This window comes from Calidris pugnax, unplaced genomic scaffold (genome assembly GCF_001431845.1).
Source record: "Calidris pugnax isolate Ruff unplaced genomic scaffold, ASM143184v1 scaffold28, whole genome shotgun sequence".
NCBI lineage: Eukaryota > Metazoa > Chordata > Aves > Charadriiformes > Scolopacidae > Calidris > Calidris pugnax.
Genome location: NW_015090842.1, coordinates 7,524,046 through 7,542,341, shown reverse-complemented (window position 1 = coordinate 7,542,341; position 18,296 = coordinate 7,524,046). Strand labels below are relative to the sequence as shown.

Genomic DNA, 18,296 nt, shown 5'->3' with positions numbered 1-18,296 from the left:
GTGAGGCGAGCCCGGGCTGAGGCGGGCTCGCGCTGAGGCAGGTGGCCGTGAGGCGGGCTCCGGGCTGAGGCGAGCCCGGGCTGAGGCGGGCCCGCCGTCTCCAGAGCGAGTGGCGGGAGCCCGCTCCCACAGCGCTGGAGCCGCGGCCCCGCAGGCTTTTTGCCCAGCCGAGAGACCCCCCCCGAGAAAGGCAGGCGTGTTAGAAACGCGAGGGTGCCCCCAGGGAGCCGGCGGTGGGTTCTCCTGGAAGGTCTGTAGAAGGGCGGGCGTCGAGTGGCGCTCCCGCCGGCAGGGGAGAGGGAGGCTGCCCGCCCCTGGGCTGACAGGGCCGAGCTGTCCCGCATCAGTCCCGAATAACCCGCGGCAAGAATCCACTAAAATAATCACTAATCTACTCCATGGTTTGTTGTGTGGGGTTTTTTTTTCCTTAAACTATTGAATCCTGCAAAAGTCTACTGCGCTTGAGGAGTAAGCGTTAGAGAAGGCTTAATGCTACTGCAAAAGTTAAGGAAAAAGAACTAAAGATTCTTTGGCAGTTCAGAGAGGAGGCCTTTCACTCAAAGTGGGAAGAAAACTTCATCTCCCTGCGATGGATCCATCTCCCTTCATCCTCTCCTTTCGTGAAGCCCAACACTTAACCTGTGCTCACAGTAAAGGGAAGGAAAGACAGAGAATGATGTTCTGTATCAGCAGATACACACCCTGCTGCCGCTCCCTTTCTTTTGTTTCTGGCAAGTGTTGCTCCTCTGTCCTAAGGCACAGACCTAGCAGTGAGAATGGCTGTTTTAATATTGAAATAGAGAAACAAAAAAGGGGAGACAAACGTATAGGCTTTTTGCATCCAGCATTTCCAACATCTGAAAACTCCTCTCCCCTCAGGAGTCTCATTTACAAGGTAAATAATGGAGTGAAAACCCTTACGTGGCTCAACTGGTTGAAGGCAAAATTCCCTTCTGCCCACAATCCTGCCTCAGTAAACTGACTGTTTTGCTGGAAAGGCTGCCCCTTCAAATGGCTGAAAATACAAATAAGCGCAGTGCCTCCCACCTGAAAACCAGTTAATTCTACTACTAATATTGTTAAAAGCCATAGCTGATGGTGAAAAGTGACATGGGCAGAGAGGATGTCGCTGTCATGTAGTTCAGCAACACTTAAAACACCTTCCATTTTATCCCACCTTAATACGGTTTCATTGTAAAGTCTGTTAACATTTTACCACAATCTTTTGTAACAGTAATAGCTTTAGTAAGCTTTGTAAGTTTTATTGTAATAGCATGCTTTGAAGAATTTCACCTGCTGGAAAGTTCCCACCTCAGTTGTGTTCTATCATTCATTTTTTGCCATTTTCAGTGGTCTGTTAATTCATCACTGCTCACTGCATTGCACAAATCAGTTTTGTTTTCCTCTACCCTTTATGCCAGTGGCCATGAATTACAGCTCCCAAACTACGTGATGCTTTTCCGACTTCAAAAAAGTGGTGCTGTATTTTGCTTTCTGTGTATCCACGTTCTTAAGATTCATGGAGCAAAGTGGTACCGATTTCATTATTTTGTGGACTGATCAACAACAGCTGAGGTTTGTCTGACAGGAGCTGTTGAGCTGAATGAACTGCTCCAAGTCAGCTGCCTCCCGGTGCCTACTGGAATTGTTCTTACCCTGCTCTGAATGCAAAGTGCCTGGGAACGGCTCAGCCCTCCGTGCTGTGCTCCTCGTGGTTTCACCAGACCATAAGACTTGTGCTCCTGGCAGCGCTCGGGAGGTGAATGATTCCTCCATGTGACTCTTCTGAAGCAAGCGGTGGGACCCACATGGTCCAGGGGCAGCAGGAAACACCTTCCCGTTGTGCTGCAACAACTGGTTGATCCCTGCAGCAGGTTTAACGCTCTCCATGTGAAGTTTCCTTCAGGAGCTCTGAAGACCTTTTCTTCAGAGATGCAGAACTTCTGTCCCAGTAGTTTCTAGGCACAGCAAGGACTTTCCTGCTTCTCCAGTCATTCTGGCAAGGAGATTCAACCAGGAAGAGAAAAAAGTCAGCACTGTGCTAAAGTCTCCATCTCACCTTCCTTTCACCTTCTGTCACCGAACCCATCACAATAAAAACAAAGGTCCATTTTTTCCCCGAAGCTCCTCTGAGGTCCAGAAAGAGCCCAGGTGGTGCTGCCAGCGTGTGTGGTGTCACCAGCACTGCTGGGCTGTGCCTCTCACCAGGAGGCTGCCAGAGATGGGAAGGAAAGCGGAGCTGGTCCCTGCTCGGACTCACACAGCACCAGGACAGAACATCTCCACCCGGATGGGGACACATCTGCCCTGACCTGGTCCATAAGACAACTCAAAGCTGTACGTTCATGAAGGTATAATTAGCTGCTCACTCGTTATTACGTTCATGGCAAGAGAACTGAGCTATGATAAGAAACTGAAACAAAACAATATATAATGTTTGTTGTGTTTTGTTTTGTTTTTTTTTCCATAGAACCTTCTTACTGGTCAAAGCTTCATTAAGAGGCATCAGCAAGGTAAGAATCACAATTAGAATCAAGACCTTTTTTGCCTGCAAGCTAAATTGTTTCTCAAAAAACATACTAAAGGTTGAATTATTTCTTTAAATTCTCTAGACACGAGACACTATCACTTAATACTGAAGAGCCATGTTTGGAAGAAAGCGCTCTGATCCCTTACGGAGACAGACACGCAGGCACATTTTTCTCAATTTAAGATTTCAACTTGAGAACAAACATATTTCCAGCTTCTTTCTCAAGCCTTCAAAACAACTGCATCTCACACCACAGTGTAATTTTTCCTCAGGGTATCTCGGGGGATTTATGTTCCCTACTGTCAGTGTTACAGGCAGCAGCTCCCTGACATGCTGATGCCAAGATACCGGCATGGAAGTGTGGGAAGAGAAAACCTGGGGGTTTTTTTTTTTGGTAGCTGTTTTGTGTCAGGTAAAACAAGCTTTCCTCAGAATTTGGCAACAAGAGCCTTTTTAAAAATGAGGTAGAGCAGTAGTTATTTTTCCCCGGGGCAGGAAGAGAGAGCTGTGCTTCCTGACAAGCAGTAAGAAGTTTTACAAAGCTTACAGGTGAAGGCAGCAGCATGTGCAGGTGCAGGGGCCAGGCTGAGGCCCTGAGAGCACAGACCTGGGTGGGGAGAATCTCTTTTCTCTACTGATACTCATTACTCCCTGACAGGGCTGTTCAGGCTACGAAAATCAAAGTAGAAATCCACTCACCTCCTCCGTATGCTCCCTTTTGTTTTTGCAGGACACCAGTTTCCCAAAGCAGTTCAGCACTGGGGAGTTTCAGGGATTGGAAGCGTGGTGTGCTATCTACCAACGCTTCCCGAGCCTTGATAAAACCACCTCCGGGTACACAGCATCCAGACCAAGGACACTCTGCCAGACTGAGCTTTTAGTGACACCACCGTGGGCCTCGTAGGCACAAATGGTAATTGTTTCTTCCTTTCATAATGGAAAATTGCTTATGGAAACAACAGGTACGACACCCCAGTGACCTCTAGTAACAGGAGAGATGTCCCATACTCACCTATAGCCTCTGGTTTTGAAGGGACAGTAAGTGGACGGGGAAAAATAAAGCTCACTTCTATGAGTACTTACATTATATTTGGCCTGTGCAATTAAGTTTAACATTACAAGACATAACTGTGTTTATCTACCCCTCATTAAATACTGTCTTTAAAACCACTACATAAACTGGATTCGGTCTTTTGCCACAGCTGCAAAAAATGGGAGAAGTAATTTCTGACCGTCTGGTTTGGAGCACGATGCAGAAAAGGTGGATCAGCCAAATAAGTTATATTTCTGCTTCATATTGTTATGTTCAGTTTCTGCCTATTAAAATGTTTCCACCATTATCACTGACAGCTAAAAATAATTACAAAATTACTTCTTTCCCATTTATCAAAAAAGGAAAACCTCAACTAAATCAATACACAGGTCACACAGTGATGAATACAATATTCTAAGCTGGATTTATTGTTTCCAGACATTAATGTAATACATAAACACGTTAAAAGGGGGGATATAGTAACAAGCAACCCATCAACAGAAATGAAGCAAGTCTTTGAAATTTTTGTTCTATACTTACACATGAAAATGTCCCAAAAAGTTAAGTAGTTGTCAGTCAACATAGCAAGGATTTCAGATATAAAAAAAAAAAAACCCAAACAAGTCATTAATGAGTTTTTTATAACCAAAATGTTTGGTTTGGTTTTGGCTTTTTTTTTTGTATTTTAATTTATTTTTAGGATAAAAAAGAATAACCATTACCTCATGCAGTGTACAAACGCTTTAAAATGAATCCATTAATGCAAATGAAAGACTAGCTCCTGAGGCTTTTTTTTTAAACACCAAAAAAACCTCAAGGAGTTTCAAAAATTAATTTCAACTTGTTTTCTTAAATCCATTCTTAGCAGTGAAGAAGAAACCTGTAACTTCCTTGCACTTCAGCAATTTATTCAGAGGTACCTCTTTCAATACAAACATGTCCTTGCAACGTATTTAAGAGTCCTTTAGTTTACGAGAGCTTCAAATGAAATTAAGTGCAAAAATGTTTTCTTAGTGTTTTCCAATTATTGAGGTAAATAGTTCGGAAAAAAAAGAAAAATTAAAAAAAAAAAAAAAGGAAAGTAGCAGGATATCACCTGTACGTACACCAAGACGGGGAAAAAAAAAAGGCAAATCTGAAATACATGGCTATGGTGCACAAGGGAGAGAGATGTGACAGAAGGATCGAGGAAGAAATAACAGCAACAATCAACAGTTCCCCAGCAGAACTTTAAACCAAAGCCCTGGAAACCCACTCAGCAGATCACCACTGGCTGAAAATAAAGGGTGTTTATTAGTGTGCCGGGCTATCGGGCAGGGGCCACACAACAGTAACCGACCGCCTGACAACGCCCAGAATGGAAATGCTGTTCTCCAACAGCTGCACCACATCCTCACCAGCTACACAGACACCACGAGACCCACCAGACAACGAGCTCCCGACGGCAACAACGGGGGTCACAAGTACAGAGCAGTAGCTTCTATAGGAAATAATATCATATATGGCAAACGAGAGACTGAGTTAGCAAAATGTGTTATAAAAAAGTAGAAAAGTTGTTTTTTTTTTTAAAAAAACTCTCTAAAAATTTCTTCTTTTGGGAAGGAGGAACGTTAATCTGTGGCCTGGCATTATTACAGTAACTGAAGTGCTTGTATCAGATTGCTGGTGATGGACTTCTTGCAAATCAGAGGCGCGTCTGTACAATGCCCCGGGGTGAATGCCTGAGCGCTGCCCAGACAGTCGGGGAATTTTAATATCTGCAGCAGAATCAGCTGTGTTTGTAGAGGGTGGACTAACACTTGGGTCGGAAATCTCTTCGCTTGGTATGCAGAGGGTTGTGTGACACAGAGGCTCTAACAGACGGTTTTCAGTTCAGTCCCACTGTCTGGATCCCAAACACAGTCCCCAGTATATTCTGGGGTCCTTCCTTTCAAACCTGCCTGGCTGGGGAAGGAGTTCAGCTTCGTGCCTGATGAGCCGTGGCTTTGAGTCCCTGCTAAAGCCACCAGAAAAGGCTACTCTCAGGAAACAACACTTGAACTCGAAAAATAAAGAAAGCGGAAAATGTTAGCTCCGGTAAGAAACAAGTTGCTGTTCTTCAGGATTGCCAAACCTCAATTAATCATCCTGGGTTAATAAGCTTTTTGACAGCAGGCAAGTCCAGTATGGACCCTGCACACTGGCTACTAGCTGTGACCACTGTGAGGTCTGAGTTAAATGAAGTGGATCCCAGCTTCTCCAGCCTGGTAGAGCTGGGAAGGGGCAGCTTCTTGCTTCAAGTTCACCTGAAGGATCCTCCTGCCACTTCTCCCCACTGTTACCCTCTTCAGCAAACCCCAAACTCACAGTGAGCTCTAACACTTCCATCTGCTTTGAAGCCCAAGGCAAACTGTACAGTTCCCACCCAAATCCTCACATCTTCTTTCAAGTTCTTCGATAGATGTCTTTTTTCCCCTCATTCTCAGGCATGTTTTAAAGCCTAAGTTAAAGGTGTTTAGATATGAAAAGTGCCACAACAAGGGGTGCAAAAGCCATCTCACCTTTCCCAGATTTCAAAGTTAACAATGCTATTAATCCAAGCCCAAGTCAATCCCACCTATTCTTTAGCCACACAGTAAGGTCTTTGTAATCTTAAGAGTATGGTGGAGTTATTTGCTCTTCAAGCTGATCTGACCCGCATTCACCAAATTTGAACACTCATGTCTTCCAGAAATCTGACACAAACAATTCAGGAATGTATTGCAAATGAAATTTAACATTACAAAGATTGAAGATTTAAAACAACATTGAAAATCTGTTTTGTTTTTTCTTAGCAGTTGCTTCTGAACTCCATTGAACTGCTCTGTAACTTCAAACCAGATGCTTACTACTCTGCCTCCTCACCTTTGACATTATCCTCTCAGCCACAGATTCAACCTTATTTTAAAAACGTTGATATAATACGATGTATGCGGAAATGCCATGAACCACAGAAGTAAAAGACTAAGCCTTAACATTCAGAAGAGCAGCATAACCTCTCTTGCCATATCACCCCTTATATAGTAGGAGGATGAGGGTTTTTTGGTTTCTTTTGTTGTTTTTACCTTAAACATGAGCTTAATCCAAAAACCACATTCACCTGTACATTTTCTGAGGCTTCAGAAGATGCCTTTCCCTCCCCCCCATTTAAAAAGAAAAAGAAGAATCAAGGTTAGATAGAAATGATTAAATACAAAGTTCTTTTGGAGTCCACCATCAAAGGGTGGTTATCCAGAAGTAGTCATCTTCCTCGATCTTGATGCTTTTTTGTTTTCGTCTTTTTCTTTTTGTCCTCTGTTTTGGGTTTCAATGCACAGACACATGCAGACACGCCAGCGATCGCTTTGGGTAAGTCAGTTCCTTTGTACCACTTATTTTTCTCCTTGTCATAAACCTGGACTGTTTTGGAGAAGACCGTTTCTTCCCAGCTGTAGCCTCCCAGGATATAAATCTTGCCATCCCAAACTGCCACCCCGGACTCACTGTTTGCTTGCAGCAGGGGAGCAACTCTGGTCCACTGGTTACACTGCGGGCTGTAGGACTCCACGCTCAGGATGTCGAAGCGAGCCATGGTTTCGATGTTGTCATCGCTGCCACCGATGGAGTAGATACTGTCCTGTAAGGTGCACATGCTGTGCCACCCTCGGGCGGTGATCATCGGCCTCTTCTCCTCCCAAACGTCCGTGCGGTAATCGTAACACAGCAGGTTTTTTCTATAGGGGCCAATTTGGTAGTCATGACCTCCTGAAATGTACACAAATTCCTTGTAGACTGTTCCAGCGTGGCCGTAGGTAAACCTAGGAGAGGCAAACAGAAATGATCCGACTCAATAATTGAGGATTTTATCAAGAAATGGATATTAGGAAATGGATATTAGGAAAAATTTTTTTCACTGAAAGGGTTATCAGGCATTGGAATGGGCTGCCCAGGGAGGTGGTTGAGGCACCATCCCTGGAGGTGTTCAAAAGATGGGTTGATGAAGTGCTGGGAGGTCTGGTTTAGTGATGATGCTTCTCGTTTGTTGTGTGGGTGACTATTTTTGTCAGTTAGGTTGACGGTTGGACAAGATGATCTTTAAGGTCCCTTCCAACCTAGAAGATTCTGTGAAACACGAGCATTCAACAAGGACTGCTACTAAAGGAGAAAATAAACAGTAACTAAAGACAGAAGAATCCCTAATCTTGTTAGTTACCCAGTAACTATTCTCATTCATTCTGCTTCACCCTGCGCTGCAGAGCGCTAAGGTACGACAATCACTTTTAAAGGCATCCTCTACATCGTGTCAGACAAGAGAAGGAACCCATCCTGCTCTAGTTGTCATGGCCTTCACACCCATTTTCCTTCTCCAGTGCCTGGGTTGGATCAGTCTGAGAGGGCCAGAGAGAAAAAAAATCCACATCTCAGCAAGGGTTTTTATGACAGAAAGAGGAAATCATCATGATACCTCTCAGACTCGCCAGTAGTGATTAACTAAGAAGAACCAAGAAGAAAACTGCTGCTGCCTTCCCCTTCCACAGCTTCAGGATCACGAATCACGTTTCTTACCCACCAGTGTTCACAGCCCAGTTTATCTGCAGTCATGATGGATGCAGTGTCCTTTTCATGAGCTATCCACCTGTTCTACCACTTCTGCTAAACAGGTGGTAACTTCTTTGGTCACCCCATGACAAGGCAACAGACCTCTGCCAGTCAGAGTCCAAGTTTGAAATAAGACAAAATGAGATGGTAGAAACCAACACCATGCATGCTCTTTCCACAGCACAGAGACCAAACCCCTTTGATCAGCTATAGAAAAGCCACTACAAACCTAACTCTTGAGGCTGTTCTCAACTTCACACTAGGATATTCCTGACCAAACTCTTCTGGGCTCTTAGAAGTGGGATGCTAAGATGAGGGACAGCCTTGGCTTCTTTGAACATACTCAAAGCACATGCTTTCTTCTCCTTTCCTCGGCCATGGGAGGTGTCAAAAGGTGTAGCTGCAACACCAGCCACAGCAAACTGGCTCACGTACTGCTACGAAGAGCCCGAACAATTTAATAGCCATCAGGCTGCAGAGCATTATAATAAACTCATCCTGCTGCACTCACAACCCCTGCTACCGTCCTTTGTAGTCAAGGGCTCAAGACAACTCAACCTCTATGGCAGACAAACCCAACGTTAACATTGCTTTAGCCTGGAATGCTTTTGAACCGTGCCTGAACACGCTAAAAGCTCAGTGTGGATAGAACCATGAGCTGTTTTTATTTCACATGGTAATAGTTAGTCTCAGCTACACAAACCGTATCATAACCTCTTCCACACACCTAAGTGCCAAGCGGTTTTGTGCCAAGGGAAAAGGTGGAATAGAGAAGAAAACCCACATTTACCCCGAAAGCACAATACTTCTGAGAAAAGCTAAAAGTTGTTTATTATTCTAGATGCCTATTGAAGCTTCTCATCCCTGACCAGTGTCTGAATCAGATATTTTAACAAGCTCCTGCTCCAAAAAACGAGAAATCCTTGACATGTTTGGCCTAAGAATGCTGAGTGGCCAAAACAGACCTTGCCACTATAAGGGTTGGAGCACCATCCCTAGAGACCCTGAAGAGATGGTCCTCAGCCACTCAGCAAAAAGAAAGCAAGCAAAAAGACAGGCAACTAAGGCAGAGTTATGACATTTTATCCAAAAAGGCAACTAAGAAATTCCACATCTCACCATCTGCCTAACCATGGAAGAACATAACTCATGCTCAGTGCTTCTGTTGGACATGAAATACCTTGAGCACACACGCTCCAGCTTTCGCGCCTGCCAGCAATGCTCTGGCAGGTGTAGGGCTCACAGATGCTGCTCTACCTTGTTTGTGGTCTCTTAACAGGCAAGAACTGGGAGTATGTGTCTCCAGTGGCACCCAGTCTGGTTGCTAGAGACTTTACTTTCTAAGACCCATTCCTGTGTACATAGAGAAGCAGGCTACCTATGCGGGAAGTAGGATGGACAACTTGAATTTATTTCCTTTCTCCAACTGCACTTGATTTTAAATCCACATCTAACCAGCGATCTACGTGGAGGAGGTGCAGTGAACTCTACTGTGGAAGTCGTGTTTAAATGTTTTCCTGCACTAACTGAGAAGTGGAATTCTCTACAGGTAAGCAAGCAACAGACTTTTTGTCTCAAGCACATGCAATCTGTCTCACCTAGACAGCTACAGAAAAAAAACACTGATGCTATTCTTTTTGCCCGAGTCAATGGGCACGTCTAGTGAACAGCAACAGCTGCAAGAGCAATCACATCTGAAGCACCAAATTGTCCGTCAATTTGTTACCTTCCAATACAGGGAGATTACCCGTTGAAATATACTAGAGGTGTTTTTCTTTGCCTGACTTCTGAAAAACTCACCCAAAATTGCACATCTCCAGCTTCACATTGATAGAAAACCGCATGAAATATAATGCACAAGTTGAAAACAATAAATGAGAATCCTTTCTGCAAGCTCTGTGGTTGAAACCATTTCTAAACGTGCAACAGAACAGGGCCCTTCTACGCAGTGGGTCCAGACAGCCTCCAACAGAAAACGTCAAGAGATTTGGCAGCATTATCTGTACCAGTGGCCAGAAAAGGACAGAGGCACTAAGGAGAAAGAAGTTCCAGTTCAGAACATCTAGAGCCACCTGCTGATTCTGAATAACTTACCTGGATACCATGCTGCAAAAATTACAGTTTCTGATGCAGTAGCACCATTCATTAAATGCCAGAAAATCTACCACTTGTTTTCTTAAGCCAAAACACACTTGGCCTAACCCAATAACGCTTTGGGAATCCCCTGCTCCAACCAAAGTCCAGGCGAGCTGTGGTTGCTCTGAATCTCGGTGTCCACCTGTTGCAACCCTGCTGGATTATTCATGACACGACTAGTAGAGCAGATACCATCATTCGTTAGCCTGTTCCAACACATTTCCTCATACAGCAGCTTTCAGTTGTTCTGCCAAACTTTAACCTAGGGCCGCTCAATTAATTCCCCTGATGTCTGCAGCAGACTTTTTCATGGTCTATTCAAGGTTGCACCAACTTCTGCTCTGCCAAGCTTGTCAGCCACCGCTGTTCCCTTCCGGGCTAGAAACTATGGCAGCAACTGCTCCCAAAGAGCCTGGGAACATGGTGAAAATAATATAGGACCTCTCTGAAGAATGGGAAAGGTATCCCACAACCAAGGACTCGAATAAGAGTCAGGCAAAATTCACTTGAAGCAAACTTGGACCAGGTCCACCCTTTAGATAGCTTGGCTGAAGTTTTCCACGTTAAGCATCTGCCTCAAGAGGCTGTGTTTTCTTCTTCAGTAAGACAGCATTATTTCAGTCAAAACAGCTCAGCTCCTTCCAAGAAAGTAGGGAGGGAAAATGATGTGTTGTTTTGACCGTGTTGGGGTGGGAAGGGGGCAGGGGGAAGGAGAGATAAAAAAGAGCTTGCGAAGCTTTTCCTCCGAGGAGCGTGACTGTGGCTGCGTACAGCAACACGGACACAGGACAGGAGATGTCTATTCAAAGACACAACCATTCCCTTTCCCCTGAAAATCTCCACACACAGCAAGCTATAACCCTTGGGAAGAAAAACAAAACCAAACCATTTTCTGCATGCTCAGAGCAGAAGCTTTAACAAATATAACCTCTGAGAGCCCAACCCCACACAGCTCAAATTGAACTACACAAGCCTACACCCCAGAATGACCTCAACATGTGCCTATCACTCCAGAGAATAGTCTTCCAGGCAGTGGCTGGCTCAGAGGAGTCAGAAACACCCCCAGAGCCGTGGGCAGGGAGCCTGCTTCTGGTGGCTGTGCACCAAGAGGACAAAAAACCCTGCATGTGTTCTCTTCAGAGGGAAGAAGACAGAAAAATGCAGGAAACAAGGCAGCTATGTTGGGACATGTTGCCCGATCAGAAGATCAGGGAGCAGAGGATTGATGTTGCTGATTTCCTCTGCATGAGGAGAAAAGACTTGTTGCTAGAATAGGGCTGGTTAAGATGGTATTTGGGTAAAAGCAGTAACTAAAATCACTTTGAGGAACACAAGCATGTGGTGGGGAGGAAAACAGAGATAAGGTCAAGAGTATTTGGAAGGGAAGACAGTAGTACCCAGAAGGCACTGTAGTTAGCAGGCTTTCTTCTAGTGCTGGATAGATCACAAAATTCTCTCTCTCATCCTTCCCCTGCTGTCAGCAAACCCATCTGAAGGACTGCCTGCACCCCTTCCAGCAGCCACCCACACCTGCCAGAGCCACACCTCTCTGAGCTCCACCATCCTTCGCTTGTCCCTGCATTCAGGTCTCTTTCTGTTGGTCACCTCTGAGCAGATTTTTGCCTTGTGCAACCAGCGTACCTCTCTGAGCTCCACCATCCTTCGCTTGTCCCTGCATTCAGGTCTCTTTCTGTTGGTCACCTCTGAGCAGATTTTTGCCTTTTGCAACCTGCATGAAGTTCTTTTTGCTTTATTCCTTCTGTGCAGAAACACAGCTGTTTCTAACAATATATTACCCAACGCAAGAGTTCTCCAACAGGAGAAACAGGGCTGAAAAGACAGAAAATCTGAAGGCACTAAGTGTCCATTAAGATCTAACTCTTTAGTTAGGCAGAAACACAGCTGTTTCTAACAATATATTGCCCAACACAAGAGTTCTCCAACTGGAGAAAGAGGGCTGAAAAGACAGAAAACCTGAAGGCACTAAGTGTCCATTAAGGTCTAACTCTTTAGTTATGTCTTTAGACATATTAACATGCAAGAGATGAGCTACAGAAAAGTGGGACACTCCCTAGTTCACAATGTGGCTGCACAAACACCTGAGCTGGCACAAGGGACAGTGAGCACGGGACGAGGATGGAGCAGGCAGGAGGAGAGGGCACAGAACCATTTCTTTGGGATGCAGCAATAACTTCAACAGTCATGGTGTCACAGCCCCAGCCTGCAGTTTAGCAACCCAGTCCATGTGAGGGGGGTCTGTCCCATAAAGAGGACTTTTGTCCAAGTGGATCAGCCACGCAATCAAATAAAAAAAATGAACACCCCCAAGTCAAAGTTCACTTTTAAACGCTGCAGCTGCAAAATTCCCAAAGCCAACACTCAAGCAGCAGTAGGAACATGCAGAAAAACCACCCCTTTTCAGACAGCTTACAGTCTGCAAGCTTCCTCAGGACCATTTATATGCCAGGGAAAAAAAAAATCCATACCTGTTCCACAGTGTATGGTTTTGTAATAACCTACCAGGCAGCCAGGTCTCATCTACAATTCCTTGAACCCCTTTTCAGACAGCTTACAGTCTGCAAGTTTCCCCAGGACCATTTATATGCTGGGAAAAAAAAATAATCCATACCTGTTCCACAGTGAGTGGTTTTGTAATAACCTACCAGGCAGTCAGTCACATCTACAATTCCTTGAAAAATGTTTAAAAAAAAAAAAAAAAACAAACAAAGAAAGCTGGGCTACAATTTCTAGGAGATGTTACTGGGATGTTACAGATTACCCCAATTAACAGAAGGGTTTATGAACTGAAGATACTCAAGCACAGCTTTGCAGGAAGGATCATGGTGTTTAGCCTCAACTGCTAGATCTGTCTGTGCGAGCAGAAATAAAGCGGAAAAAAGCATCCTGCTCCTGAAGAGCCCTGGAGCCCAGCTGTTGGCCTGGATCAGACTCACATTGCAGCACCTGCCCAAAATAGCACTGGGCAACAGGCTTCTGTGCCTTCACTGGCTGCCCATGGCTCTGCAGCCGAGGGAGCAAGGGGAAAAAAAACCGAATTCTTAAATCAAATTGCAAGTATCTTGTTTGTGATGCTGCTAAGACGGCAAGGGCTGCTGTCCTGAAGACACCATGAAAATACCATTTGTAGAGCCAACACTCCTGTAATTTCCATGAATGTGAAATATTACTAAATCTGAACAGCTCTTTGCAAATGAAATGCTATCGTACCATTCTTTACAAAGAAATACTGATTCAAGATAGGGACAATGTCCTGTCGTGCTGTTACAAGAAGAGCAGCAGTTTTGAAGCCTTTCTAAAAGTAAAACAGCCTAGTTTTAACTTGGGCTGAGAGAAAGAGAGGTCACATTTGCCCAGGTTATCTGTATTGTAAATACAGATAATTGCAGTTTATCTGCAACAGCCAACCAACAGAGACACCTTGCAAGGAAAACAATCACAACAAGGTTACAAAGTAACACCAAATAAATTACAAAAGTCTTTGATCAAGATGTAAACAGTTTCTCCGAAAAGACTCAATTCCAAGTGACATCAGGAAAAACATTTTAAGAATAGTAAAGCGAAATTACAAGGGCTCTTCCTCCCATCCTTCAGATGTACCTCAGGACAAAAATTAAAACAAATCAAGCTGACACGAGGCATGCTGCCCAGGAGAAACAGTTGCTCAAATACCAAACGCTGATATGGTTTGTTCCTTGATGGCCCCACATTGGTTATATATTCCCTTGCCTCCCTTCTAGGGACACCCATTTATCAGCAAAAGTCACACAAGCTCCCTCTACTACTGTTCCTCAAAGATGGGACAACTTTCCAAACGCCTCCGTTACCTTGGCAAGCCCGCGATGTAGGACCATGAATCCTTCTGAGGACTGTAGGTCTCCACTGAAGAAAGGGCCCCGTTTTCATTCCTGCCACCAACAGCTACCAGCATGTCGGTAATAGCTCCCAGGTAGAAATCTACACGGCGCTGTCTCATGGAGGCAACCTGCCAAAAAAAATAGCATGCTGACATCTTCAAACATCTGGTAAGCAAACTGACTCAACGCATATTCGTGTCTGAGGATAGAATTTGTGTCTTCCCATTCATTTGAAAAGGATAACTACTGGTTTTCACCTGTTATATTCATAAAATACTTTGGTTTTTCTGCAGTAGCACGTTACGTAGCACTCCTTTTCAAAAAAAAAGGGGCAACAGAAAGCACGTAAGAGACAGGTCACTCTATAAAGGTTTGTGTTACATGGGCCTCCTTCCAAGACTCTGCAAGAAACATGAATTGGAATCACTCAGAAACCCAACTGAACCACAGTACAATTGGTTCAAAACATGGGAACAGTGTAATATTTTATAGGTCCTGTGCTGGCCGCAGGGTTTTACAGCAGGACAGGAAGTGAGTAGCTTGTTCTAACAGACATTGAGCACAGAGACATTTGGCAAGAGTCAGAGACGTTTTCTTCTTACATCAGAACCGGTTTTTTAATTCATTTATACGTTCTTCTGCTTGAGAAAGACAACCTAAGCAATCACATCTGTAAATCCATTCTAGCATTATTCCCAAAAGTAGTCTAAAGACCTGCAGGTGGATGCTGACCAGATGAGATGCCCAATTCCCCAGTGAAGCTGAAAATCTGCCCTAAAGTCTTTTGCCACGTGTGTAATTTAAAACATTCCCACAAAGGATTCAAGTAGCTGCTTTTTCCATTTAAATAACTCCATTTGCAAGCATCGCTACGTTGGCTACTCTAACAAGCCCTGCCCTTCCACCAAAAAAGAAGAAAACACTCTTAACATTAAGGACTTTAAACAGAGAAATAATACAGCTTAAGTCTCACCTTTATCCACTGGTTACAGCGGGGATCATACCTATATAGGAGATTTGAAGCTGCATCCCCTCCATTGTCCCTTGAAAAGCTGCCTCCGGCAATGAAGATGAAGCCTCCCAAGACGGCGACGCAGTGGTGGCTCCGTCTGGCCGGGAGAGGGGTTTCTGCCACCCACTGCCCCTTCCTGGTGTCCAAGAAGCAGGTGTCATCGCTCAGCTCCAGGCAGCGTTCGGAGACCTCCCCGCCCACAAAGAGGAGTCTCTCCTCGCAGGTCCGCAGGGCCGTCCGCTTGTTCTGCAGCACGGGCTGCGCCGTCACGTTGTTGTGATAGTTCACTGCTTCCTCTATGAACCCCTCACAGTTTGCCTCTTTGGGAAGGAGGGAGCAGACTGCAGGCTTGACTCGATGGAGGAGATCGCTCTTAGGTATCAAGGGGAAATGAATGTTATCCAGAACCTGGTAAGCCTCGTTCTCCCTTTCCGGGTACTGGGTGAGCCACTGCAGGGCAGCCTGCAGCAAGTCGTGCTCACACTCCTGCTGCACGTCGCTGCTGTCCAGGTATTGGCACAGCTTCTGCAAGGAGATGTTCTGCAGGAAGTCCGGGGTGAAAGACAGCGTGCCAAAGTTCTGCAAGATGAAGGAGTCAATGTAGGAGTCAAGGCGCTTCAGGTTGTAAATGGAGGCAAGCTCCTGCAGGTACAAATAGTTCTCCTCGCTGACCTCGTTCTCCAGATACTCACAACAGAAGTCAACCACCTTCCAGATCTGCAGCAGGTGAGCTGTTTCGAGCACGTAGTCAATGTTGCCTCCATCCAAAGACAGCTCGCTGCCATAAAGGAAATCCACCACAGCCTTAAGACCAATGTAAGAGGCTCCGAAAAGTTCAACCTCTTTTTGGTGGGCTTCTCGCATGCCAATGGTGAACATAGAGTTGAAGTAGTCACTGCAAACGGCGAGGAGGTTCCGATGGGCAGGGACTCTCTGCTCATCCACCACAAGGACAATGTCACAGAAGAGGCCTCGGTGCCTCTGCTCATTCAGGCTCTGGAGAACTAGACTGGAGTGGTCATCCCATCTGTACACCTGGAACAAACAAACCGTGTCAGGCAGATGTTATCTTCACCGAGATCAATCTCAGTGTGCACAAAGTATCTTCCCATTAGATGCAGTCATACAGGAGAAAGCTTACTTGTGTTGCAAATTTGTAACAAATTCTGACTTGAAAGAGTTGGCAAGCAGCACAGCAGGAGGCCAAGCTCCTCACTTTCACTTTGAAAGGACTATGCAGAGTTTCAATGCTTCCTAGCTTCCTACTCCCCTTTTTTGTTGTAATTTACTTCCACCTCCTCCGCAAAGCTGCATCCAAACCTCCTCCCTGATGACTTACACAGGCACAATTTTCTGAAACTCTTCCACTCATTGTCTTTGAGACACGATGCTGACACTTCCTTTCTTACTTGTCCCCTGAATGACTTCTCACAGAGTTCTTCTTAACTAAGCTATTTGCTAACTATTTGGAGCAGGAGACACACATGCAGCAGGATGACAGATTCTCATTCAGCCCATGTACTGTCTGGGGTAGTGCCTCCTTGACAGCGACCCCCCCCCACCCCGCCTTAAATCTTTTCAAAACTCTCCATTTCGAAGCTCGTTAGGGTTAGCTCTCTTTCTCTCCATATTATTCCAGGCACACACACTGCATTCAAAAATAATAGCTGTTTATTTATGTGCAAAGCCACACATGTGGATAACTTATTCCCATAAGACTTTTACTTGCTTCCAGAAGCCAAGGTAGCTTTTGTTTTAATGAATACAACTAAGTATTTTTCTTTTAAAGAAAGGGGAAAATGCCCTCAGAACATGTCCATTAAGTGCCCTTCTGGGATTCCTCTGGTCCAGACATTCTTCCCACCATCTCCGTACGTGCCACAGAGCTTTTAAGGCAAAGAGTATTTGGCCCCTTCTCACAGACTCGTGTTACCAGTCTTAAGAAGAACCAAAATGGAAACGTGGTGTTGCCCCTTGAACGTCCTGCAGAACATGTATTGAAGGGGCTGGTCACCCCAGTACATCAAGCAACACAGCTTTTAGGACCACGCTTCCAGAGGAACAGCACGCTCCATGGTACAGTCAGTTACCTTGTGATCTCTTGTAATAAGCCAGGTTAAGTTAAATGCAAATACGTAACTTTAATTACCAAATCCAGAACAGGCAGAGCTGCAGAGCCTGTAAGAACATGCAAGAGAAACGAAAGGCGGTGGAAAGGAAACACATCTTTTTGTCGTACCTAAGTCAGCCCTGAACAGTTCTGGCTGTAGGACCCTAGGTCTTGCCCAGTTCTACACCCTCAGACTGCATTCCCACAAGTGACACCCTGAAAACGTGTCTCAGTCCATACCTACATGTCTTGCCCAGTTCTACACCCTCAGACTGCAGTCCCACAATGACACCCTGAAAACCTGTCTCAGTCCATACCTACACTGAAAACAGACCTACAGATGACCTGAAGTTCCTTCAAGCCTCTCAGGTGTTCAACTTCTCCTTCACCAAACTGTTGTTCCTCCTAGATACCCTAACTATCTGTGGCTTTCCTGGTTTCCCAAACAGAAAGCACATGATTATTGCTGTCTGGTTAAGCCATTAGTGGGTTGGTTAAATCACGGTGAGACAACCTCTCGACCCACCTGGATGGGAAAGGTTCCAGTCCTAGAGCCAAGGCTTTTCCCCTGCCTGCAGCCCTCACTCCAGACACGCGCTCTGTGTCCGTAATTTGGTAATGGCACTTTTATATGGTGAGATAACACAGGCAGCTCCCCACTGCCCAGACGTGATGGCAGCCAATCATCCTGAGCTAATACCAACCTTGGGAGCCTGATCTCCCATGTCTGCCTTTCAGCAGCCGGCGGTGGCGCGGCAGGCAGCCCGCCAGAGAGAGACCCAAATTCATAACCAAACAGGCTGCTCTTAGCGAGATGGCCCTGTGGTTTCTCTTTAGTTTTGCTTATGCTCTTTTCTAAACAATGGAGACTGAGCTGCCAAAAAGCCTTCTGTTGGATAACTCTGTACACGCAAGTGTACAGTTAAACCAATCCAAGTGAAGAGGCTACAATAATTGTAAGTTTTCTGGGCCAAAACTCTTTAATTTGCCTTATACTCATTGCC

The 18,296-nt window shown here is 45.2% G+C and overlaps 1 protein-coding gene across 3 annotated transcripts in view; it reads right to left on the bottom strand.

Annotated features, from left to right (window-relative positions):
• Nucleotides 1–3,968: 3,968 nt before the first annotated feature.
• KLHL36 (kelch like family member 36) overlaps nucleotides 3,969–18,296 on the bottom strand; it is a 32,989-nt gene continuing 18,661 nt past the window's right edge. For 2 of the 3 annotated variants that reach the window (XM_014942359.1, XM_014942360.1), the window contains 3 exons: nucleotides 15,144–16,217; nucleotides 14,141–14,298; nucleotides 6,645–7,378 (listed from right to left, as the gene is read on the bottom strand). In XM_014942359.1, coding sequence (XP_014797845.1) covers nucleotides 6,823–7,378; nucleotides 14,141–14,298; nucleotides 15,144–16,217 — 1,788 coding nt within the window. In that variant the 3' untranslated portion in view covers nucleotides 6,645–6,822. Of the gene's footprint in view, nucleotides 7,379–14,140; nucleotides 14,299–15,143; nucleotides 16,218–18,296 lie in introns of all 3 variants that reach the window. The other variant, XM_014942358.1, reaches the window with a different exon arrangement.